The sequence below is a fragment of the Halictus rubicundus genome, chromosome 13, assembly GCF_050948215.1.
Source record: "Halictus rubicundus isolate RS-2024b chromosome 13, iyHalRubi1_principal, whole genome shotgun sequence".
Lineage (NCBI taxonomy): Eukaryota > Metazoa > Arthropoda > Insecta > Hymenoptera > Halictidae > Halictus > Halictus rubicundus.
Window position 1 is genome coordinate 8,474,482 of NC_135161.1, and position 24,910 is coordinate 8,499,391.

At 45.9% G+C, this 24,910-nt stretch overlaps 1 protein-coding gene across 1 annotated transcript; it reads left to right on the forward strand.

Annotated features, from left to right (window-relative positions):
* The first annotated feature begins 268 nt into the window (after positions 1-268).
* On the forward strand, positions 269-24,321 carry LOC143360312 (uncharacterized). Its single transcript, XM_076799027.1, has 3 exons — positions 269-898; positions 14,354-14,465; positions 20,457-24,321. The coding sequence occupies exons 1-3, from the start codon at positions 890-892 to the stop codon at positions 22,937-22,939; spliced, it is 2,604 nt and encodes an 867-aa protein (XP_076655142.1). The 5' UTR covers positions 269-889; the 3' UTR covers positions 22,940-24,321.
* Positions 24,322-24,910: the final 589 nt, after the last annotated feature.

Consider the following 24,910-nt stretch of genomic DNA (forward strand, 5'->3'; position numbering starts at 1 on the left):
TCGTCCAGGAGTGAAATTGCGGAGGAACGGAACGAGGGTGAATTTTGCAGGATGTTGAAAATTGTGTGCCTCGTACGTCACGTTTGCTATTCGACGATCCTAATGCGTTCACTGCGGTTATTAACACTCGGTTCACGGAGCACCGACAGAGACAATTTTGTATTACAAAATAATGATGGACAGAGTGACTGGTGGTCCATGAATTTCGGTTGAATTATCAAAATTCATTCGCATCCCTAATCGTCAGTGAGGAAGGGGTTGTCGAACGTCCGCGAAAACTCCTCGGAGGATCGCACGGTCGGGAGCCTAAACGGAGGGTAAACGGAGAGGACGAATCGCGGGAGATGGAGAGAGGTGGAGAGAGAGAGAGAGAGTGAGTGAGAGAGAGAGAGAGAGAGGGAGCGAGTGAGAGAGAGGCACGTGGGACAAGAGAGAAGTCGCGATTGGTTAAGCCGGTTGGAAAAGCCCGCCTGGCTGCTCGACCGGCCGGCACTTCGCTCAGTTCTCCACTGTGCTCCGAGTGAACCGGAGCTTTCGCCAAACCAGCAACCTGTGGAACAGAGACCCCGAAGAGATATCCTCGATCCTTGGATAACCCGGTGCACACCTGGACCGTCGGCTCTCGTCCGGAAGGAGCAACCGGAGGACGCGAAAAACGGTCACGAGTTTTCGCTCCTGATCAGCCTGCGGGACGCTGATCAGTGTTTCCGGCTGGTTCTCGCGGCCAGCTCGCGGACAACCGGGCCAGACCAGACAACAAACAAACCGCGGCACGCTGGAACAGAGGAAGCTATGCTCCTGGAGGGAAACGAGCTGCCACCCACGCTCTAGAACGAGATCTGCCAATTAACCTGTCGATCGGTCACCAGTCTGCCACGAGGGAATCGCCATGGCCACGGTGAGTGCTGTCATGATTCTCACACTCTCCTCCTCTTCATCTTCCTCTTCGCTGTTACCATCATCGTCGTCGAAACCGTCCGGCTTGCCACGCTCAACCCTTTGCGCTCCCACGTTCTCCGATTGCCAGCCTAACACGTTCGTTACCACGAAAATAGTCTAATTAACACTAAACCAAGCACAAAACATATAGAAGCGAAACGTCTTATAGAAAGGTAGAGATTGAATTGAGAAGGGATTGAAGAGATTTGATTAGGAAGAGATTGACGTTTTTACAATTTCAATCATTGCCAAACAGAAAACCGGTCATTTTCACCGTGGTAGGTTTAGCGTTAATTTTATACACTTTGTTGTTAACCATAGATTTACTTAACACTACCACCACCGGTTCCAGATTTTTTATTTCAAAATTACTGAAATTATAAAGACCCTTCTATGGGAACTGATTAAATAAATACATTTAGTAGAGTATGTGTTATAATCAGACCGCAGATTTTGTGAATTTGTGACAAAAATTAGTAGGTGTAATTTTCGGTAGCAAAACTATTAGAAAAATTTAAACGTGCTACTATATTATTTTCAATCTGCAAAGCATAATAAAAAAGAAAATAAATGTCTCACTGTAGTTTGTTGTAGTTCAGGTAAAAAATTTTTATTTCGCCATTTTTATAACATGTCCCATTTAAGGCTCGGTCGGTTCAGCGTGAAACTTTGAACTTCAGTTAGATAAATCAACTGCAATTTTAATCGCCCTAGAGGTTCCTTTACAGCTCGCAATAAAAATGAAAAGATCACAGACGTCAAAATGAATCTGGATCGAGGCTCGGATCTTCTCCCTACAGCTTGCGATAAAAGCGAAAAGATAGCACCCATCGAAATAAGTTTTGCGACAGCCTGGGCTAGATAGCCTAACCATAGGTTGCTCTGCAGCTTCCAATAAAAATGGAAACTGGACTCCCGTGATAAAAATGGACTTCTGTCCAGCTAGATCCGGACTCGGAACTCCTTCGAGAGGCATGCAATAAAAATGTAAAAACGTCAGAACGAGTTCCGCGCAGCTAGGAATCGGCGATGACGCGCGGACCGTTGATATTTAATTAAAGGAATTAGCAGCGACGTCGAGGAAAGTTCGTCTCCCGGAGTCAGGCACCATCGGCTTTTCCAGAGATGGGCTCTTTCACGGGGGATCAAGCTAAACGACGTTTCCGGATAACACGTATAGAAACTGTTTGAACTAGGTCGCTCGCCTTTTTCTCCCCGTGTACCGCAGTAGCCCGCCTCGCATCCGATTCGACCGACTCTCCGCCCGCACGAAATTGCATCTGTTTCATCGGCATTCAGGAAGAGTGCCAAACTTTCGTCTCTGTCCGGTTCCTCCGCTCCGTTCTTCTTCCTCTTCGGAAGAGAGCCGAGTACCAATCCTCTCGCGAATCACGATCGATCGATCGCGCGGGCACCGCATCCTCGACGCCGCCGGAGATTAATCCTGCTGCTCCACGGGTTCCCAAACGATCCGCCGCACTTATTCCGAAGGTCCCAAAGTATTAACGTTTCATACTTCGCTCCATACTTCCTCGGAAAGTCGCGGGAGAATTTCAGAAATTTTCCGAAACGCTCAATTTTCCTGGCGATCTCGTATAAATAATATAGGATAATTCCTGACAATTTTTATGACGAATCTGGGTCAGAGAAACACGAAACAGTAAGAACAGAAAATTGAACGAAATATCGTGGTTGTTTTATAATTTTTGAAAGTCTATGGGTACTAATTAGTTTCTTCTGGGATCGAAAGATCCTCACGTTTCCTTTTGGTGCAGCACAATTTATTAACAGGCTTCTAAAATCAATTTTTATTTTGTTGGGCAATCGAGGTAGAGAATTTTTATTTTGCATAAAGGTGTCTATGGGTAGTGTTGCGGAGTGTGACTTGGACAATTTTTCTGGCGAGAACGTCGGGATAATCGGCGTGCATGTGCGATCGAGGAACTATTGTTCGGCTGGAACACGAGCGGGCCCGATCGTTTCGCGCGAGAACAAATAAAAGAGGAAAGGAACGCGGGTGCAACAACGGGACAAGACTGTCCCCTCTTCCTCCCCGCTGAACTTCCCTTTGGATTTATGATTGCTGCACGGTGCAAAGGGACCGTGCTCGTTTCCTGGTTGTAAAGGGAGATATATGAACCTTAGGGGACACCGTACATCCAGCTGGAAACCGCGAGGTTGTGCACACACGTGCGAGGGCTATTTGCAAAGAATCCCCCTACCAGAGCGTTTCAATAATCACCGATCCTTTGCTGATGGTTAATCGAACATTCGGAGTATAATTTAATATCTTTCGCGTTAATTTTTAATTTTTGCGGCTAGCTTTTAGGCTTATTTACAATTTTATTAGGTCGCCGCAAAAGTTTTTCTGCCTGGTTGGAATATGCAAAAGTTCGTTTTGATAGCTCCGATATTTTCGGAATCGAAGTGTTTCTGCATGGGAAAGGGCTGCTGCAGTTTCGGGATAGTTCATCTGCAGTATAATGGCACCGAGTCGGGGGACTGCAATTCGTACGTCGATCGATCTATCGAAATATTGCGAGACACTCGAGCTGTACGGTCATCGACGAGCCACGATGGCTCTGACGTAACGCGAATAATACGGCAATAGGACATCCTGTATTGCGACGATGCACCCTGCACCGTGGTGCAACTGTAGTTCGGTGCAACATTTTTTCCGCAGAAGGAAACGAACGATTTCGCAGGGCTCGCCTACAGTTACGCAATTTAGATTAACGTGGCACCGTGACATCGGATTTTGGACGGTGGAGAGTCGATGTCGGTGCAACGATGCCTTCTAGCTTTAAAATAAGCCTAAGTTTACCATCGTACGATTCTTCTTCGCGAAATTATGGCAGTTCAAACATTGACAATTTTCTGAAAATTGCAGGTTTGGTGTCTTTGTTTCTTTAACTGTTATAACATGAAAAATATTTTTTATGGATAAATTAGTGATCGTCTGTAAAAGTATAGGCTTCGAGCTTTAAAATAAGCCCAAGTTTATATTCATACGATTTTTTTAAACGAAATTACAACAGTTCAAACGTCATCGACAAGTTTCTAAAAATTGAAGATTTAGTGTCTCCATTTCTCCAAGTGTTGCAACATGCAAAATTTTTTCGTGGATAAATTAGTAACCGTCCGTAAAAGTGTCGGCTTCGAGCTTTAAAATAAGCCCAAATTTATGTTCATACGATTTTTTTAAACGAAATTATAACTGTTCAAACTTCGTTAATCATTTTTCGCAAACACTGTTCGAATATTTCTCGGAATCAAGTTTGACGGTATTTAACCTATTGTAATTTCGTAAAAAAAGATCGTACAAGTTTTTTGGTGTCGTTGGAAAGAGGAGACTTAAATCTTCAAATCTGTGGAAGATTTGTTCCGAAAAGAAATTTTTCATTGAATTCACAGACATTTCAGTTTGTTCCATTATCGACAGAAAATATGTCTTCGGTTTTCCACGTATCGTGCGAAATTGTCTCGGGCAAAAATGAATGATGAAAGTAGAATTCTGAAGCTCTAAACCACAGTACTATCACTGTTTAAACATCGATAATTCCTCAAAATCGTGTAATCGATTAGCTAGGAATAAGATTACGATTATAAAGTATAATCGTAGATCCTCGACCATTGTCGATGTCTATTCGACAAATGGTGGACGAAGAAAGGATTATTTCGTTTACCGATTGTAGTCGTCACCTAATGGGAGACGGCGATGTGGGTCTCAATGAATGAATCGCCTCGAAGACACGCTTCTCGTCGTTTTCATCCGACTTCCCCGATTTCTATGGGAACGTGTCCGTTTTCTGCCATCTCGCCCTTTGACAGCCGCAATTAGCGAGTACGTAACTGCTAAGCAATTATCGAGGACACGCGATATGCTTGCCGCAGGCTCCCGAGGGCTGGCCACGCTTCGCCAGAATCGGTAGATGTACGGTCAAGAGGTCATCCGACCGGGCACTCGATTTTTCCCAGTCCCGACTACAATGACCGTCTCCATTTACCTCGAAAAGTCCGCGAAAGCTAGCACAAAATGGCGAGCAAAATCCTGTTTCTTCGCAAAAAGGCAAAGATTTAATTTGTTAGACGTCGATGAAGTTTTTCAACGAATATCAAACGTTCCCAGCGAACACCGGAGGGTCTCGACGATTTCGCTGGGATCTACGGTGATCGCAGGATCGAGAATACGAGGGGTGAGCGCAGCGTTTCGTTTCGATTATGCTCTCGCCCCGGGGCTTGAATTCGGCCTGTCGCGAGAGATTCGCGATCGATCGGTTGATCTTGTTTCGATCGATCGATTTCGTGATCGATGCTCGAAAGAAGGAAAACGCAAGTGCGGATTCGCGAGGAGATATTCGCGAGATCGAACCACGGTTCACGATCAACACGGAACGCGGCGTGTTCTCGCCCGACAGCGTACGGGTTCCGTTCCTAGGCGCGTATCGCTTTCCGGTTTGCGTGTAATTTATTTGATGGGATTGATGCCGCTCACGGGAGCCCATAACTTTCGTCATTTCTCCGGTCAGAGTTGGAAGAGACCACCTAGAAAAGAACCGGAGAAATTCTCTCATCGATGCGAGCTGCGAACACATGTAAATCGCGTGACCCCTATTCGGGACACGATTCCGACAGAAGTGCAGGAAATCTTTGCGAGACCGTACGAAATCGCCGTGAAGCCATACGCGTTGAAAACCCATTCGGTGGATAACAATACATTTCGAGAACAATTCTACAGGTAGCAGTACATTCGGAGAACTAGCATCCAGATAGTACATTCGGAGAACTGTCCAGTAGGTAAAGATGCAGTCGATGAACCATTCAGTGGATAAACATACGTTTGGAGGACCTTCCAGTGGATGGCCATACATTTGGAGGACCATTTAGTGGATAGGAATACCTTTGGGGAACCATTCGGTGGATAGCAATACATTTGGAGGACCATTTAGTGGATAGGAATACATTTGGGGAACCATTCAGTGGATAGGAATACATTTGGTGAACCATCCAGTGGATAGCAATACATTTGGAGAACGATTTTAGAGATAGCAGTACATTTGGAGAACTAGCCAGTGGACAACAGTTCAGTTTAGGAACCATTTAGTGGGTAGTAATACCTTTGGGGGACCATTCAGTGGATAGCAATACATTTGGAGGACTATTTAGTGGATAGGAATACATTTGGGGAACCATTCAGTGGATAGGAATACATTTGGTGAACCATCCAGTGGATAGCAATACATTTGGAGGACCATTTATTGGATAGGAATACATTTGGGGAACCATTCAGTGGATAGGAATACATTTGGAGAACTATCCAGTGGATAGCAATACATTTGGAGAACTATCCAGTGGATAGCAATACATTTGGAGAACCATCCAGTGGATAACAGTTCAGTTGGGGAACCATCCAGTGGATAGCAATACATTTGGAGAACTATCCAGTGGATAGCAATATATTTGGAGAACTATCCAGTGGATAGCAATACATTTGGGGAACCATCCAGTGGATAGCAATACATTTGGAGAACTATCCAGTGGATAGCAATACATTTGGAGAACCATCCAGTGGGTAACAGTTCAGTTGGGGAACCATTCAGTGGATAGCAACACATTTGGGGAACCATCCAATGGATAGTAATACATTTGGAGACCCAATTTTACATATAGGAGTACATTTGGAGAACTATCCAGTGGATAACAATATCTACAATTGGGGAACCATCCAGTAGATAACAATACATTTGGAGAACCATTCTACAAATAGCAGTACATTTGGAGAACCATCCAGTGGATAGCAATACATTTGGAGAGCCAACCAATGGATAGCAATATATTTGGAGAACTACCTAACGACGGATAGCACTGTATTTGGAGAGCCATCGTCCAGTAACATTTTTCTGAAACAATCGAGCGGATAGCAATACTTTTGGAGAACTGTCTAACGGGTGACCAAACCTTTCGTACATCTATCCAGCGAATAGTAAGACAGTTGAAGACCCTCCCAGTGGATAGCAGTACAATTTGCAGAACCATCGAGTGGATAACAGTGGATAACTATCTAGCGAACAACTAACCCTAGTGTCTATCTATACAACTAATCTCGCGTGCCAGAGAGTCTCTATTCGACATTGTGCCACAGCTTCCACACAGAAATCGACAGTGTATCGATTCCTCTCGACACCGTTTTCAACGAGCGAGCATGCACGATCATCACGCGTGTGACCCGCCGCAAGATGGAATTAGCGAAGTTGGCGCGGGTTAACGGGACAGTTGCGTAATCGTCGGAAATTTGTTTAAAAACGCGAACGGCCCGGGCGCAAACGAGGACAGTTGGTGCGCGAAGAAGAGTATGCGCATCGCGTCGCCTCGCATCAAGATCGGATCGTGGGTTCCGTCGTCGTCGTCCTCCTCTTGCCCGTGAGCGAGAGACAGGCCGATTAAATCGATCGTTACCTCTCTGTGTTGGCGCGTTACAAGGCGCGATCGGTGTTACGTTGAGCAATGACAAGCCGAGAATCGATTTCTCGGATCGAACTGTCTCCGGCTTATCTCTCGACGTGTCTTGACGGGCCCCGGAGAATCCACGCGGGCCCGCCGGCCGACCGACTACTTTTTCTCGCTTTTCAGCCGTTTTTCTCGCTTTTGAGCCGAGCCGAGCCGAGCCGAGCCGGGCTGATCGGGCCTGCTACAATGCCACTCGTCTTATGCAGAAACAGCTTTTGTTGTCTCATCGAAAATTAAAGCACGCGGTCAACATGATTCACAGCCTCATTGATCTTCTATATATTTTAGATAATTGGACAATGTCCTTAGTTTCTCCATTGAGCGGTTATTCATTTTAGATTATTCAAGGATGTCCGTTCCCTTTCGGATGATTAGGGAAAGTGGAAAATGTGGATTTCCATAGACGGACTTGAGAAGCGGCGGAGGGGCAGTCGGGTGGGTCCACCGGGACCCCGTCCATCAGGATTCGTGGGACTGCGTATTGGTACGGTTTCGCATGGCTGTGTTATCCCGTAAGGCCCCGGACACCATGAAAATTTCATCGCACGCGAGAAGAGGAGCGGTAGCGAGGCCGAACGGCCTGCATACGTAATACGCCTTCTTAGCTAATATAGGCCGGTTTCGTTTCGGGGCCACGGCTCTGCTCCCCTCGCGGCCCTCTTACCGATGTCTTCTCGTTAAAGGTTTCTCCTTTCGATAAAAAGAATCTCCTCCTGGTCCTCCGATCTCTTCGGGATCTATCCTCTACTTCGTCGGCTGCGCTCGAATTCGCCTCGTCATAGACGACTCTACTTTTGCTCCGCGTCCTCCTGGAAAAAGAGAACCCCCTAACCTTTTCATCCTTCTGGTCCTGTCGGGCCAGGGTCCATCTGGACCCACCACGTCACATCTACTTAGATTCCTTTGAATTGCTCAACACAAACTGGTCACTGCACTAACACCGATACCGAGCGTTAAAAGCGAAACGATCTACCCTTTAGAAATGACAAAATTGTTTATTTAAATTTCGTGGAATCTTCATTACTCGAATAAAGAACTGAATCATTTTCCCTGGAAGTATCTTTGTAATTTCAATAATTATAAATTGAAAGATATGGCAGTGGTAGGCTTGGTGTTAAAGCTCCAGGAAAATATTGACAAAGCGTTCGATTTATTAACCCTTTGCACTCGGAGCCATAAATTCTAGAGTCATAATGTTCCCTTGGAGGGGACATCCGAGTGCAAAGGGTTAACAGTAGAAAATAGAGAAGATTGATGAAGCTCGATCGGTGAAGTGATATTTAGAGACCTTAGAGATGAGAAATTTATTTTCGAAGTTCCGGCCACGTTTTGGCGATTTCGGATCACTGTGGCGAACGATCGGGGCTCGATAAAGTTGCATCGGATCGTTACGCGCGTTTGCTCGGCTATTAACCTCGATAATCTGTGATCTTCGGCGTCGAGAGATACCGGGAGGGACCACTTTCGTTCGCATACGCGTCGGTTTCGTTTCCCGGAAACCCGTGGCATAAGACGACGCTAATTGTACGATCGATCATTAATTCCCTGTGAACGAAGTCCGGATCCCGTGGCCTGGCGGCTAACGCGCGTGTCGTGAATTTGCGAAGTTTCGAAGTCAAATTCTTGCTTAACGGGGTTGCGATTCTTTTCGAAGAATCGGCTCGACAAAGTAACGTATACAGTGATCAAAAGCGAGAGGGAGACACAGTCGGTCGAGGTCCGACACTTGAAACGGATGCGTAGAAAAATTAAAGCAATACAGAAAATGTTAAATTCGGTAATGTTTGTCTGATCTCTTCGAATATGGTTTTAACGGATTGTCGAGGTTCTCCCGATTAAAACGAGTCCAAACACGACGTGTATCGGTCCACTTTTACGAGTTTCGTAAAACCGTGTCCTCCATTTTGTTATTTACATTAAGAATAAAACTAGTCCGATTCGCGTCGTGTTTGGGCTCGTTTCAATCAGAAAAATCTCAACAGTCCACTGGTACTATGTTCGAAAACGTAAGTATAAAAATGGGGGGAAAAAATTGGAGATTCTTCTTTACGGCAGAGTAGATTTATTTTCATTCCTTGTCTACCCCATTGAGCTAGAGGCAATGAGTCCTAGGAGAGAGAATGGTGTCGTGCAAATTGAAGTGTAACATAGATTTAGTCAAATTCGAGTGAGCACTACTGTTACTCACACAGAGGCGAGCCCGAAAGATTTCGCGGCTGTTTATACGGGCGGTCGCGCGCGCGCGCGATAGCCTTGTGTGGTCTCCGCAGGAGAGAGATAAAGTGAAACCATGGGGCCACGCTGTCTCGGGATCCAACCTCGATCTCAGGGCCGTTTGCGGCGCGCGTTTCTTCCCGTTCCGGTTTTCGTCCTGCCTTCCCTCCTACGAAAGATCCCCCGGATCGCCTGCGTTGCGAACGCGATACCGATCCCGACCGATCCCGCATCGAACCGCCGTTGATCTCCCGCCTGGATCGATAGATCTCGTGGTCATATTGATGCGCAACAGTTTTTGAATTTTGTCAGATTATTCTCTTCTCCGGTATCATTCATTCAATATCTTCTCCCTCCGTGGTGAACGATCGAGAACGATCCTCGGAGAGCCATCGACGATAAAACTTTCTACCGATGTTAATCGGCGATTAGGCGTCGTGGTTGCGACAAATCGGGAACAAGGGACACATCTGTTCCTGTGATTCGAATTCGGCTGTCTCGTGTGTCCGTGATCATGTTACTCGCGCAACCTCTATACTCGTGTAACCTCCGCGACCGCGCATTAATTAGTCGAGCTGAATCGGCTAGTCGACTATCGCGAGCATAAGCGAGCCTATAGCGTGCGCTTCGCTGTCTACTTTCTCCGGTCTTCTCGTTTTCCGGGCTGCATCCTCTTCTATTGCCGATTACGATTCGAACACCGATCGACAAAAAAATCAATCGGAACCACTTTACGATGGCACGAGAAACATTGCAAAATTTTTTCGCGAGTGAATCTTCCGTAGGTTTCAAGATCGAAGTCTCCCCTTTCGAACGACACCAAAAAACTTGATATACGATTTTTTTATACGAAGTTACGGCAGGTTAGATATCGTTAAATTTGATCCGTAAAAATATGCGAATTACCGGTTTGCGAAAGATGTTTGACGATGTTTGAACAGTTATAATTCCGTGAAAAAAAATCGTACGAGCATGAACTTGGGCTTAATTTAAAGCTCGAAGCTTCTACTTTTATATACGGTCACTAATTTATCCACGAAAAATTTTTGCATGTTGTAATATGTGAAGATATGAAGACACAAAATTTACAAGTTTTGAAAACTTGTCGATGACGTTTGAACTGTTGTAATTCCGTAAAAAAAATCGTATGGATTTGAACTTGAGCTTATTTTAAAGCTTGAAGCCTGTACTTTCGCAGACGGTCATTAATTTATCCACGAAAAATTTTTGCATGTTGTAACAATTGGAGAAATGAAGACACTAAATTTGCAAGTTTTGGAAACCTGTCGATGACGTTTGAACTGTTGTAATTCCGTAAAAAAAAATCGTATGGATATGAACTTGAGCTTATTTTAAAGATTGAAGCCTGTACTTTAACAGACGGTCATTAATTTATCCACGAAAAATTTTTGCATGTTGTAACAATTGGAGAAATGAAGACACTAAATTTGCAAGTTTTGGAAACCTGTCGATGACGTTTGAATTGTTATAATTTCTTAAAAAAAAATCTTATGAACATGAACATGGGCCCATTTTAAAGCTCGAAGCCTCTACTTTCGCAGACTATCGCTAACTTGCCCAATTAATAGGAATTGTGTCGATCCACGGGGCAGGGGACCCCACTTATTTCGAATCGCAGGTAGAATAGTAATTTGTCTTGACGTTGGGACGGTGGAAGTGCATGTGCAGAGGAGGCCGAGCATATAGAAAAGTGCATAATCGCGGCGGCTCGGAAATCGCAGTAACCGGGTCGCGCGGAGGGATGCTGTTTCGCACAGGTCTCGGAAAGCCTGCTGGTTTCCATCGTGCTCGTATTTGCACGTGGGTACGAGCGGCGTATCGAGAGACGGACACGTGGTAACGGTAGACGATGCTTCGGGCGCCGATCTCTCCCTCCCCTTCCTCGTTCTCTCCCTCTCTCTCTCTCTCTCTGTCTCTCTGGAGTAAGATTCCCAAAGAAAGAACGTGGCCGGCATGGACGGAGCGGGCAAAGAATGCCGCCTTCGTGGAGGCAGAGCCTCTAGATCCGACGAGATTCGACCTTGAGCCTCGTGAGATCCGCTGCGTGTACGTCTCGAAAAATTTCCCAGGCGACGAGATCGATCCATCGATCGATCGGCCCGGGATTCGCGCGAAACCAGACCAGACCAGACCAGACGAGACGGGACGGCTCCGCCGGCCCCCAGGACCACTTTCGAAATTCAATGGAAACACGCGTGCTATTCGACCGCTGAAGTCGACATCAAAGGGATAACCGCTCGGAAACCGGTAAAGCTGTCCCGTCCCGTGGCTTTCCTGTCGGTAGTCGCATGCTCGCTGGGAAAATTCATGTCAATTTCCACGGGCCCCGAAGCGGAGTCGTTAACACGATGCAGCGTCACGTAGCTGAAGAACCTAGTCTTTTAAAATGTATTTTACGGAGTTGTAACTCCGTTCAGCCCTTCAACGGTAAATGCTTACAACTTTGTGGCAGCATTAACGCCGCAATATTACAGCGTGAAATCTCAGACGGAGAATAAACGGCGATTCGCGACTCCAACGTTTCACAAATGAAAGACGTCCGTGGACAATGCGTTAACTAAATTCCTACGTGTTCGAGAACAATTCAATCGTCCGAACAAAAAGCGCCCGTTTCCCGAATCGATCGGTCTCAAGCGAAGACGGTGCGAGTAAACGACCGGTTACCGGTGCGCGATCTTTGCGCTTCGCGGTTTGCGCGTGTCTCGGGTGAAAGTATTATCCGTTGTCGTGTCCGACGAGGCCCGTTCGAAATCTCGACGGGCCTATCTGGCAAAATTTTCGTCCCGGTGACCAGCCGACAAAATCGCGTGTTCCGCCGAAGTGTACGCGAAGAGGAGAAGGAGGAAGAAGAGGAAGGAGAGGTCTCCTCTAATCTCTAATCGGTTCCAATTAATTTACGATTCGGTCGAGCGGAAACAGGTTCCTCGGCCGACTGTAAATTTGTAATCGGCGATCTACGAGGAAAGTATAATGAACGTTCGGTCGCGAATCGGCCGAGCGGGATCGTGTAGCACGCGCGTGTCTCTTCGTAGACTCGAAGAGACCGGAGCCTTTTTTTCTTCTTTTCTGTTTCTGTTCTTTTCTTCTTTTTTCTTTTTCTTTCGCGTTCTCCTCCCACTTTCTCGGCTCGGTTCATTGAGAAGCTTGTTCCTACTCGTTATCGGGCTGTATCTCGAACCAGTCCGAGCCCCGCCGATGAAAGGTATCAGCCGAACCGAACGGTTTCTCGGCGATCTCGAGAAAGGATGCGCACCGCTGCGGATGTCCCGATCGTGGGAACACGATTCGCGCGGCGAGGTTCGAATAGGTCGCGCGACCTCTCTCTCGAATTATTACTCGGACACGAACCCGAGTTTGCTTTGCCCACGCCGGCCCGAAATCGCAAAAATGCCTCTGACATGCCAACCCGCGAACGCGTCACTTAACCGCCTGCGATTTTTTCCCGGAATTTTTGCCAGATCTACTCGATCCTCCCTCCCCTCGATTCGACGATTTTTCGAAAAATTTTATGATAGCTCTCGACTGTCATAGCGTGATTCTCGTTTTGGTGGAAATTCGTGTAAGAAAGCAAAATTATTTTCAAGGTCAAAAGGTCAACGATTTTTTTAATTGCATCGTATTCTGTTTATAGGAAGCATAAAAAGTACAAAAGGAACCATAGATTTTATTTTTATAGTAAATATAATTTATATAGGAGTATAGGAACCATAGTTTTTATTTATATTTTCGAGGTATAGTCTCTACTCGATAAATGTCCCAAATAGCTAGCCTATAATTGTCACAGAATTATCCCCACTACCGCTGAGTGTACCCCGAAGCTCGAGAGGCCTTGGTCGCCGATGAGTTTAAACATAATACGAGTCAGGTGTATCGGTGTGAGACCACTACTATTCCAATAAAAAAACTTCTTCATTTTTCATTACTTTTTTATGGGACTTTCGCCAACATATTTTTGGCATTTTTCTAACAAAAATTGTACAAAATATGATATATTTCCAAATATGATATGTATACGAATGTTACATCTCATTACAGTTACATTAACATTAGAACTACCAAGCACTAGATGCAACTGGTATACATTTCCTTATAATAACAACGAAATTGCATTTGTTTAGATTTAGTACCTGTTTTGTTAAGTATAAGTTTTGGTTAAGCAAAAAATGTTCTCATGGAACCATATTTATAATTACAATATTTCTAAGAGAATATATTAGAAAAAATTCTAAGAGAAAATTAGTGTAAATATGATCCAAATTATATCGGATTATCATATGTTTGGTACCATTTCCATTAGAAAAAATGCCACGGATATGTTTGCGAGAGCTCCGTAAAAGAATAATGACAAAAAGAATTTATTTAAAGAATTTTTGTTATTAGATTGGTAGTGGTCTCGCACCGATTTCCTCGGCGATCGAGGCCACTCGAGCTTGGCTGTCTACGATATACGCAGTGGACCAAAGAATAGTATCTTCTAGCCGATAGTTGTCCCTGGCCAGACCCATCTTTTGGACAACTATCGAGTAGACACTGTATTTCGCGCGGAAAGAGAAGAAAAATTCCGCGAGACTCAAAATCTTTGTGGTAAAAAAAAAGACAGTTGGATGTATTTAGTTTTCCAAAAATTTGTTGGGCACCTACTCTAAGTCATTCAATTTAAACTTTGTTTCAGATGACGCGGAGGAAATCGGTGGCGCTTGCTCTCTACCGATGTCTGATCTTGGCTGGAGCGATCTACTGTTCCTCTTGTCAAAGCGTGTCCTCCGGCTCGGACAACAAGGCTGGTAAGTCTGCGATCGTCTCTGAAACTTTGTCTATCTTTTTTCAACCCATTTTCATCATTAGCATATATATACGCTCAATTTTCCTGGTCACTGTCACCGGAGTGTATACGTTCAATTTATATAATGCTGAAATATGAAGTTCCTTTACTTGTAGTCAGTACTTAAATATAATAAAAAAAAAGTTTGTTGCTAAATGTCTTCTTTTCATATTTCCTTATAATGAAAACGGGTTAAATAACTTGGAAATAATTTTTTCAAATAACAACGAAAGTCGTTCGCTCGACGCGACGTGGTAGGGTCAAACGGTCTTCGTCGTTGCTTCGGCAAGATTTCGCAGGGCGGAAAAACTGTGTTGAAAAGCGGTGGTCTTTTGCGACAAACTTTTCCTATTCGAACGGGGGGCATAGTGTTTCCCTCTGTTTGCGAAGTTGTGCTCGCGGAACGGGCGCGCGGCCGTTTCCGTGAGAGCTGCTCCATTCGTCGACGAGCAAAGATTCATTAAGGTTGAGAGCTTGCAGTTCGTGCCGTCGTCGGCTCGTCGCGACGAGGGGAACGGATCTCTTCCTTGTCCCCGATTTATTGTCACGTGTCTTGAACCGGCGCATTGACGGGACCCATCTCAATTACCGACGGCGCGAACGCGTCTTCCATTTTCCCGATTGTTTTCCCTGCATCCGGGGACAAAAAAAGGGACGCGAGCGAAAGCGAATCGTCACAACGGTGCCCTTCTTGTTTACCAGCGCGTTCGTCGCATCTCTCCGATTAAAATGATACCAAACACGACACCGTTTGCATCGTGCCTGCTCGTGTAATCCACGATATAGTAGAACCTCGATTATCCGAACGAATCGGTGAAAAACGCATGGCTCGGATGACGAAACAGTTACGAGCTAATCGTGCTCCGAACGATGTCGTGTTTGGGCTCGTTCTACTCAGAAAAATGCCAAGAACGTGTTCGTAAAAGTTCCACAAAAAAATCATCAAAAAAGAGCTTCGGGGTTGCCAATGGAAGAATGTTCATATTTTCTTCAACAAGTAAAAATAATCGATAGACAGTCGATACGCGATGCGATTTCCTATGTGTTTTATGTGTATCGAAGCACACGAGTGTATTTTTTTTTTCTTTAGCACCGTGCCGAGTGACCTACTGACCCCGACGTACACTTCGGTACACACATGTACAGCGTGTTCCCTAAATCTCTCGAGCATAGAGAAGGAAATAGAGAGAGGGAGATACATGTTCTCGGGTTGAACAAGATTATTAATGCCATTACGCCGTGTAGATTTTCGAAAACCTGGCCGCGGGACACAGGAACGTTCTCCCGCAAAGCAGAGGAACGTTTTCCCGCAGTTTCCTGCAGCGTGGCGATCGAAGGATCCGCAAAGCTCGTCGCAAACCCGACCACCAGCAACAGATCTCCCGCATTTCATTTCTGTCGCCTCGCTGCGACGCATCGTCCCTAAAATGCTCCTCCACCTGTTGCCCGTCTATTTGTTCCATTAGAAATCTGTTAATCGCGGTTCCTGTGCACCGCAGAATCTTCCACTCTTCCCCTTCCACTTCTCTATTCCCCCACGCTTCCGCCAAGGCCCGGTCACGTGACGCGTTTCGTCCCAAAATTTCAACCTATTAAAAAAGAAAATTCTATTTCGCTCCAGTTCGTTGCAATTTAGGTAGAAGATTTTTCTCTCACATCGGTCTGCTTATAATACCATCCTACTTCTGTGGTACGACTAAATTATTGCTTGAGCAATAAAATGTCTTCAATTATTTCTATATTGATGATAACAATCTCTGAAGTGAAGGGGTCTCGAGCCGATAGTGAGCGTTAGAAATCAAGAGCAGCGAGGCCACGCCCACTCCGGAGTGCCGCTCGGTGTGTCGTTAGTGGGCGTGGCCCCGGTGCTCCCGATTCCGTTGGCCCGGAGGGCAATTTTTGCGCACCGTTAAATACACTCTAAACAAACCTTGATCCCTGGCCCCTGGATGTTCGCCGCTTTGAGAAGTCGCCGGTGCGGCGCGTCGTTAGAAGCGATCGGAAAAATCCCCGAAGCAATTACTCGTCGAACGTCACGGTTGTTGCGTGAAATATGCGACACGCGCAACCTGCGAAACTTCGGAGATCGTGCACCTAGCCGTGCATTATGCGCAAATGGGACGAGAAACGTAACGAAAGCGGGGACGCCGGAGCGCGAGAGAGGGAGAGAGAGAGAGAGAGAGAGCGAGTGAGTGGGGGAGAGGAGGGAGCGAGAGAAGGAGAGCAGAGTCGGAGAGTGTTCCGTGTTCCTTCTCCGCTTGTGTTTCGATGTACGCGTGCATCCGTGCGAGACTATGTCGCGACGCATGACACGTGTATTTATGCGACACGACTCGAGTACTGGCGCCTGCAGCCAGCCGTTTCGTCCCCGTGGGACATTCGGAGACACCGGCGAACCTCTCGGCCCACTCGACATACCGATGAAACATTTATCCGAGTCCGCTAACGAGAAACTGGAGGAAAAAGGAACTGCAGAAGTATCTCCGGTCTTGGCCGACCTTTGAACTCGGATCTCCGATTTTCCAAATTTGTACCCATCCTCAGTTCTAATCCATTAAGTCATTACCATTAAGATATTACAGTACAAAAATCATCTAAACGCTCGCCAGGTCCTGACCAGAATAGTCGAGTTCGGATAATCGAGGTTCCACTGTATAACGGATTAAACTAGCACGCGTGATCCAAACTGGGTCGTGTTTGGTGTCGTTCGAATCGGAAAAATGTGGCAAATATGCCATTATCATTTAGATATTACAGTACAAAAATAATCCCAACGCTCGCCAGTTCCTGACCAGAATAGTCGAGTTCGGATAATCGAGGTTCCACTGTATAGCGGATTAAACGAGCACGCGTGATCCAAACTGGGTCGTGTTTGGTGTCGTTCGAATCGGAAAAATGTGACAAATATGCTAGCGAAAGTTTCATAATTTTCTCGCGTGGTGGGACTCCGATCAGAGAAGAAACGTGCCTGTAGATCATCGAAATAGAAATGCTATTCACAGGAAATCGGTTCTCACATTCTGACCCGGGGAAGTCGAGTGTGCGCGATAGGAGTTCGATAAATTTATGACAGTCGTAGGATCGTCGCGATGGTAAATCCGGCTATGATAAATCAGTGGAATCGCGTGTCCAGTAATCGGTGGAAACGTATAATAGAACGGGCATCGATTAATCATTGTGACGTGCCTCGTTATTCAAGTTATTACCTATTTATTTATGTTCGAGCCTTCAGTCGGCGTAAAATATGTACTATTTTAAACGCCATTCTAAAGCGCGTCGGTCTTTTTTTTTTTAAACTGTTTTCCTCTTCTCTTCTTTGAGATCTGTCTAAACTTGCACAAAGAATCGTGTCACCTACATAGCACGAGAGGCGACGTGTGTTTAAAAAACTGCTCCGTATCATCGTTTGCCACTTGCCGACGCTAGATCAATGTGAAATAACCATAAACTGAAAAGGCTAAAAATCGTGAAAAACTAATTTTCATCATTTCTAGTCGCTCATAACTCCTAAACCAATTAACACTACACTACCAAGCACTAAATGCAACTGGCATACTATAATAACAAAATTTCATTTGTTTAGATTTCGTACGAGTTTTGTTTAAATATCTACTTCGATAGTTTAATAAAAAATTTTCTCATGAAAATATATTCATAATTTCAATATTACTAAAAGAAAAATTAATAGAAATTAAATTAACATATAACGTATACGAATCTGCAAAACAGATTTCTCAATTTTCGTTACCGGGCCAAATAGAATATTCTTAAAAAGTAACTTCTCCTATTTTTTCGTAATAAACACAATTTTTCCCAAAATGTTCAGCACACGTCATCCAGTGAATCGTGAATCCATTTACAAGAAATATATAATTTACTCTGATTTAAACCGTGTGCCATCAATTATGTGACTGACTGTATTCACACGACTACAGTGACCTCGCGACAAGTGTCCAAAAGATCTTGACTTTAACTGTCCCAGAACTATCCCCACCACCGCGGGGTAAACCCGAAGCTCGAGTGTAAAGATAATACTTTATTATAAATGTCCCTGGCCGGGCCCGTGTTTCAGACAATTATCCCGAGGGAACTGTACAGTGAATTCTCGATATATGTCAACAACAAGACTGCCAGTATTGTCCTTGAGACACACCCGAGCCGTGTTACGTTTACACTCCGAGCTTCGCGGCCCCTCACGGGGTATGCCTCGCGGTAGGGGATAATTCCGCGACGTTTATAGTCCAGGCCTTGGCGACATACAGTAGCGGACAAAAGTTTAAGACGAAAAGAAAAGAAGGAAGTAATAATTCAATTGACATGAAAAACATAAATACAGTGGTTTTATTTTGGTGGTAACAGATGAATAGTTTGTTTACATATTGACAACAAAAATTTTTATTATGTTTCTGAGCATAATAGTAATAATATGCAAAAGAAAAACAAATCTATATTATATTTTCATGGTCAAAAGTTTAAGACTATGTATAAAGGAAACATTTCATTCGAAAAATGTGTGAAATATTTGTTTTATTTTAATAATTTGTCCAAAATCCATTATTTTTTATCACCTCGGCACATCTTTTCAGCATCGAATATACTAATTTTTGACATTTTTCAACAGGAATGGTATTCCAAGCCGTTTGTATTATAGAGTAAAGTTCATTAAGATTTTTTGGTTTATAATTTGCCACACTTTTCTTTGCTATATTCTATAAGTTTTCAATTGGATTTAAGTCTGGTGACTGCGAAGGCCACGGTAGTACGTTAATATTTTCTTCACGAAAAAAATTTTTCACAGCTCGGGCTGTGTGTTTTGGATCATTATCCTGTTGGAATATGAAACTATGAGTCATATTATTGTGTGCATATGGTAACATGGTATTCTTCAACACGTCTATATACTGGAAACGGTCCATAATTCCATCTATACGACGTATTGGTCCAGGGCCGTTGCGAGAGAAACACGCCCACACCATAACGCTACCACCCCCGTGTTTAATTGTGGGTAAAACGCATTGTGCTTTCAAATCTTCACCAATTCGGCGTCTTACATATTGTAACCCATCAGAAGCAACACGATTAAATTTTGATTCGTCTGAAAATAGTATTTTTTGCCAATCTTGACTCGTCCAATGTTCGTGAGCTTTAGCAAATGCAAGTCGCATTTTCCGATTTTTGGAACTGAGCATTGGTTTCTTCCGGGGTCTTCGTCCTCTTAAATGGAAGTTTTCCAAACGTCTTCTAACAGTTCTAGCACTAATGTTTGTGTCACTGTTCGTGTTTATTTCAACTGCAATAACACTTGCAGAACGAAAGCGGTCCTTTTCGCATAAGCGGTGAATCCGACGATCCAGTTTCGCAGTTGTTTTCCGAGGTCTTCCGCTTCTTGATCGATCAGAATATTAACCAGTCTTTAAAAATGTGTACCACGCTTGCTTACAAGCCGTTTCTGATTTATTTACAGGACTTGCTATTTTGGAAAATGTCATTTTTTCTTTTCGCAGTCTTACAATTTGCTCTCTTTCGTTTGGTAGCAAACTCCGAGACTTACCCATACTTTTCTCCACTGTATATAAACTTCAACCAACGAAAGATATGCCAGACTCCGATTTCAAAATTTATATAGCAAATTATAGAAAGAGCGTAATAGATGTTGCTTGTTAGACAGATCGTCTTAAACTAATGTCCGCTGCGCACAAACGTTCAGTAGAAACAAACGACTGAAACTTCTACATTGTTTACATTTGACGATCACAACATTGAGATGAAGGAGATGAAACATATACCTGTCTTACTTTGAAATATCAAACAGAATAGAAAGACAGTACTTGTATATTACGCGTATAATCGAAATCGCGTATCATCGTCTTAAATTTATGTCCGCTACTGTATATAGAGAAATCCAAGTATTTACTATACTACTTTGCTACTAACGACCAACTTCTGTTCGCAGGCGAAAACGAGAGCAAACCACGCGTCTTCTCCCCTCGGATGGACTACGACGAGTGGACTCCTCTAGGTCGTGGCGATCCGTTGAAGAACAACCCGACCTTCGACTACGTTCCTCCGGTTCTGGACCGAGTGCAATACTGGCTGGACTCTCACACGACGGAGTCGTCCTTGAAGCGGGACGTGTTGGTGCTGGGCGTGACCGCGAAGAAAACGAGCCCGAAGATCCCGGAGCAGTTCCTCAAGTTCGTGGACGGTCCGAAATTCTCGAAGAACGCGAACCAGGACACTTCGTATCGGAACGATTTCACCGGAAGCGGCGGTGCCGAGCCGCCGAAGCTTATGCGAACGACGAGCTTCCGTAACGGGCCGACTATCGACTACAGGAATCAGAATCGAATACAATCGTTGCCGGCCAGCTACTATCCGAGCCCGTTCTACGGGCACAAATCGAAGCCGTTCACGATGATGCTGCCGCCGCCATTGGTGCAGAAGGACAAAATAGTAACGTTCGTCGAGCCGACGCAACAGTTCAGCACTCAAACCGAGGAGGGTCCTGTGCTGCGCGAGCCATCGCAATTTTACGTTCCCTCGAAGAACTATAACAACCAGCATCCTCCGTCGACGAAGTCCCAGTCGTCACAGAGCTTCAAATCGCCTAACAAAGGGCACATCATGGTCTCGCAAGTGGAGACGATAAAGAGCGTGCAGCAGGGGTCCTCGACGACCCAGCCCCCGAAGTCCCGGCACGAAAGCGTCACGGCTCCCTCGGTCTCGTTCGAGAAGTCGAATCTGATCTACCAATCCACTCAGACCGTGTCCAGCGGTTGGCCTAACAGCGCCGGTGTCGTTCAATCGACCCCCAGCACGGCTTTCGACTCGAACCAACCGCACTGGCAGGTCCACGATTACAATCGCGATCATTACGAGATCGATCACCACGTGGCGGCGTCCTCGAACCGGCACGAAGTCGTGGTGGAGCAGCAGAACGCGAACATAATCGTCGACGGAGACAGCGGCGAGAACGAGGAAGTGATCGTAGGACAAAAGGAGGCGGTCCCGTCGACGCCGGCTCGTTTGACCACCGATCCCGGTGCGACCGGCGATCAGACGCAAGCCGAGACCGAGGAGAAGATGCACATAGTCCTGGCGAACACTTCCGGTACCCAGGAGACCGAGAGAGAACAACCGGTCGCCGTGGTGATGCCGACTAATTACTCGGAGAAGAAGCCTCCTCCCAGCTCGCCGACTGTCCCCGAGGCTCAGACGAGTCCACCGGAAGTCTCGTCCACGGTGGAACCGGAAGTGACCAGCAGTCGACGACCCGAACCGCCGAGGAACTCCGCGGCAAGCTCACCGATGATGTCCGAGGAGAGTCATCAGGCAGCTTTGCAGTTCCCAGGAGCGATGGTTCCTAACAGGATGATGCAGTCCCACAGGCAGCACCTTCATCCCCAACCTGGACCCGTTCCCCGTCCACCACCGGGTTCTATGCACCCTTTCGGGTTCCCTCAAGCTCCACTTCAGTCGATGATGCACCCTCAACCGAGACCCAACCACGCAATGATGCAGTTTCTCGGAAGCATGCGTCCTGGCATGGGGTTCCGGGCGCCGGGCCCCATGGCGATGTTCCCCCCGATGACGCACATGCACGCCCCTCCCATGAAGCAGAGTCACGTGGCACCGATGGACCAGAGCCACGTGGCACCCATGAATCAGCATCATCAGGAGTTCTCGATCACGTTCACCGAGTCCCCAGTGCAATCGTCTATCAGCGAACAGCTCGCGGTGATCGGAATCGAAGGGGATCAGGAGATGGATCGTCATCGATCTAGACTGCCCGAGACCACCACGCCGATCCCTACCACTAGTCCCACCATCAGCCCTTTGCTGCCCACCGTCTCCACCATGGAACACCCTTCGGAGACACTGGAGACCCTTCAGACGAACGATGCTCAAGGTTCCTCGCAGAATTCTCTGCTGGGCGCGATCCTGACGAAGGAGAAGGAAGAGGAGACGGACGCTCGGCCGCAAGTGACCACTGTTCAGAGCCTGACGACGGACCCCATATTCTCTCACTATAAACAGCCCGCGAAACCCATTCGCGGGCCCATGTACCTGATCATCCAAGGTCACTCGAAGGTCAAGACGTACAAACCCACGGTGACGAAGCACGGCGTGCCGAAGAACGAGATCAGAGAGGCCACGACCGACAGACAGCTGTCGAAGTTCGAGCAGTTCATCAAGGAGAACACGAAGAGCGGAAACGCGACGACGAACGCGGTCGTTCTAGAGAAGAAGAAGGCCGAGGAGAAGGCCAGGGCGGAGAAGGTCGCGCAAGCTCGACAGAACAGCTTGATGAGCTTCGTCGAGAGCGGATTGGGCAGCTTCGCCGTCTCCCCGTCACCCTCGTCGTCGGCCACTCTGTCCGGGGAGGAGGAGTATCAGCCGAATTCCGTGACCACCATCGAGATCAACGGGAATTAGGTTGATCCTTCATCGCATTGTTCCGCGTTGTCCCGAAAGGACACCCCCCCCCCCCGGAGATCTTCTCGAGAGTGTCGTCTCTCTGCGCGAATCCCTCGAACGTCTCCTCCGGTACTATTATTACGTTTTTTCTACGATATTTATTCTATTATTATACACCGTGATCATCCGAGTAGAGGCTCAAAAGCGCGGCAGGCCTCCTGCCTCGGTCTCTCATCCACGGTGAGAGAGGCGCGCCAATTTCTAATGTGCCAGTATACACGCGTACGCGATACACGAGAATACACTGCGATACCAGCGACTGTACACTCTGCCGCGGGCCTCTGTTTCACGCGTGTTGGGAAGCTACGTTGAAGGACATTTCCACTCGCTTTTTAATTACTGTTTTATTTGCGATTGTACGTTCAATGGTATAGACAAGACTGAAACGGCGAATTATGGTCTTTTTATGCTTCTCCCTCTCATCTTTAGGGGATTCAAGCCGCTCCGTTCCATCCGGAGCTTTTTAACAGAGTTTTATCGCGTCACGTGTTCTTTGTGAGCCACGTGCTCTTGGAGATCCACGCGCGGCTCGTTTCGAATCGATTGTTCCTCGGGATCGCTGCTGAGGATTTCATTTAAACTAATTCATGATATAGTAAGTGCAAAATTAGGGGCGGTTTAAGTCATCGCTTATCTGGATTTTAATTTGTTTATTATAGCGAAGCATTTTTAGTTGAACGTGTGCTTAGAAGTCTCCGTTCCACGTCTAGGTCGCTTCAAGTCGATTATTCTCGGGGATCGATGTTAGGGATTTTGTTTAAAGTCCAGTATGATGTAATACATGCAAAATTAGGGGGGGGGGGGGTTTAAGTCATCGTTTCTCTGGATTCCAATTTGTTTATTATAATGGAGCATTTTTAGTTGAACGTGTGCTTAGAGGTCTCCATTCCATGTCTAGGTCGTTTCAAGTCGATTATTCTCGGGGATCGATGTTAGGGATTTTGTTTAAAGTCCAGTATGATGTAATACATGCAAAATTAGGGGGGGTTTAAGTCATCATTTTTCTAGATTCCAATTTGTTTATTATAAGGAAATATTTTTAGTTGAACGTGTGCTTAGAGGTCTCCATTCCATGTCTAGGTCGTTTCAAGTCGATTATTCTCGGGGATCGATGTTAGGGATTTTGTTTAAAGTCCAGTATGATGTAATACATGCAAAATTAGGGGGGGTTTAAGTCATCATCTCTCCGGATTCCAATTTGTTTATAAAATACAGACCCATCATTGTAATTTTTCGCTCGGCAATAGTCGCTCTCCACGAGAAGTCGGTGCGCGCCTAGGAATTTTTGTCTCAGCATCTGCTTGACAGATCGAGTTGATTCTTTTTGCATTTTGATCCGGAATAATTGCAGTATTTTTGTAATAAAAATAATATTTCAACGCGGGAAATTAGAACCCAATTTTTCATTACAGCTCATTTTGTAAAATACAAAACTGGTCCGGAACACGTGTGAAACGGGTGGCCGCCGATCGAAACGCGGACATTTCAGTCTCGCACGAGAGCATACCTAGCAGAAAAAGGAAACAGCGTGTCGTTAGGTATCGTTACGCGTGACACACGTCGCGCGACGCGACGAAGTTAGCGACGACGAGATTGCTCAACGGGTTCAGGCAGATCGAGAGCTGCCGCGATTATCTATCGAAGCGGAAAACGTCAGGAAACGAGCTTCTAAACGTTATTTATCGTAGTCGAAAGTTTAATTTATTTTCTGTTCCGAATCTACGGTGGATGCGATCGACGGGAAAGAAACGGAGCCTCGCGATCGACGGAGAACGAAACGCTCGATTATGCTCCGCGCGTATGGTATTATTCACGCTAGTCTTACGCTCGTCAGTTACCGTACCAATACACCGTTCTCCCTGATACCCGTAAAAATCCAGTTAACGCGTTCGCTGCTACTGACATAAATACACGTTCACTATCTTCCAG

Excerpts from the sequence above, each read along its gene's own strand:
- LOC143360312 (XM_076799027.1), top strand. Across the intron at positions 14,466-20,456 it reads CGGCTCGGACAACAAGGCTG|GCGAAAACGAGAGCAAACCA; the intron begins GTAAGTCTGCGA and ends TTCTGTTCGCAG.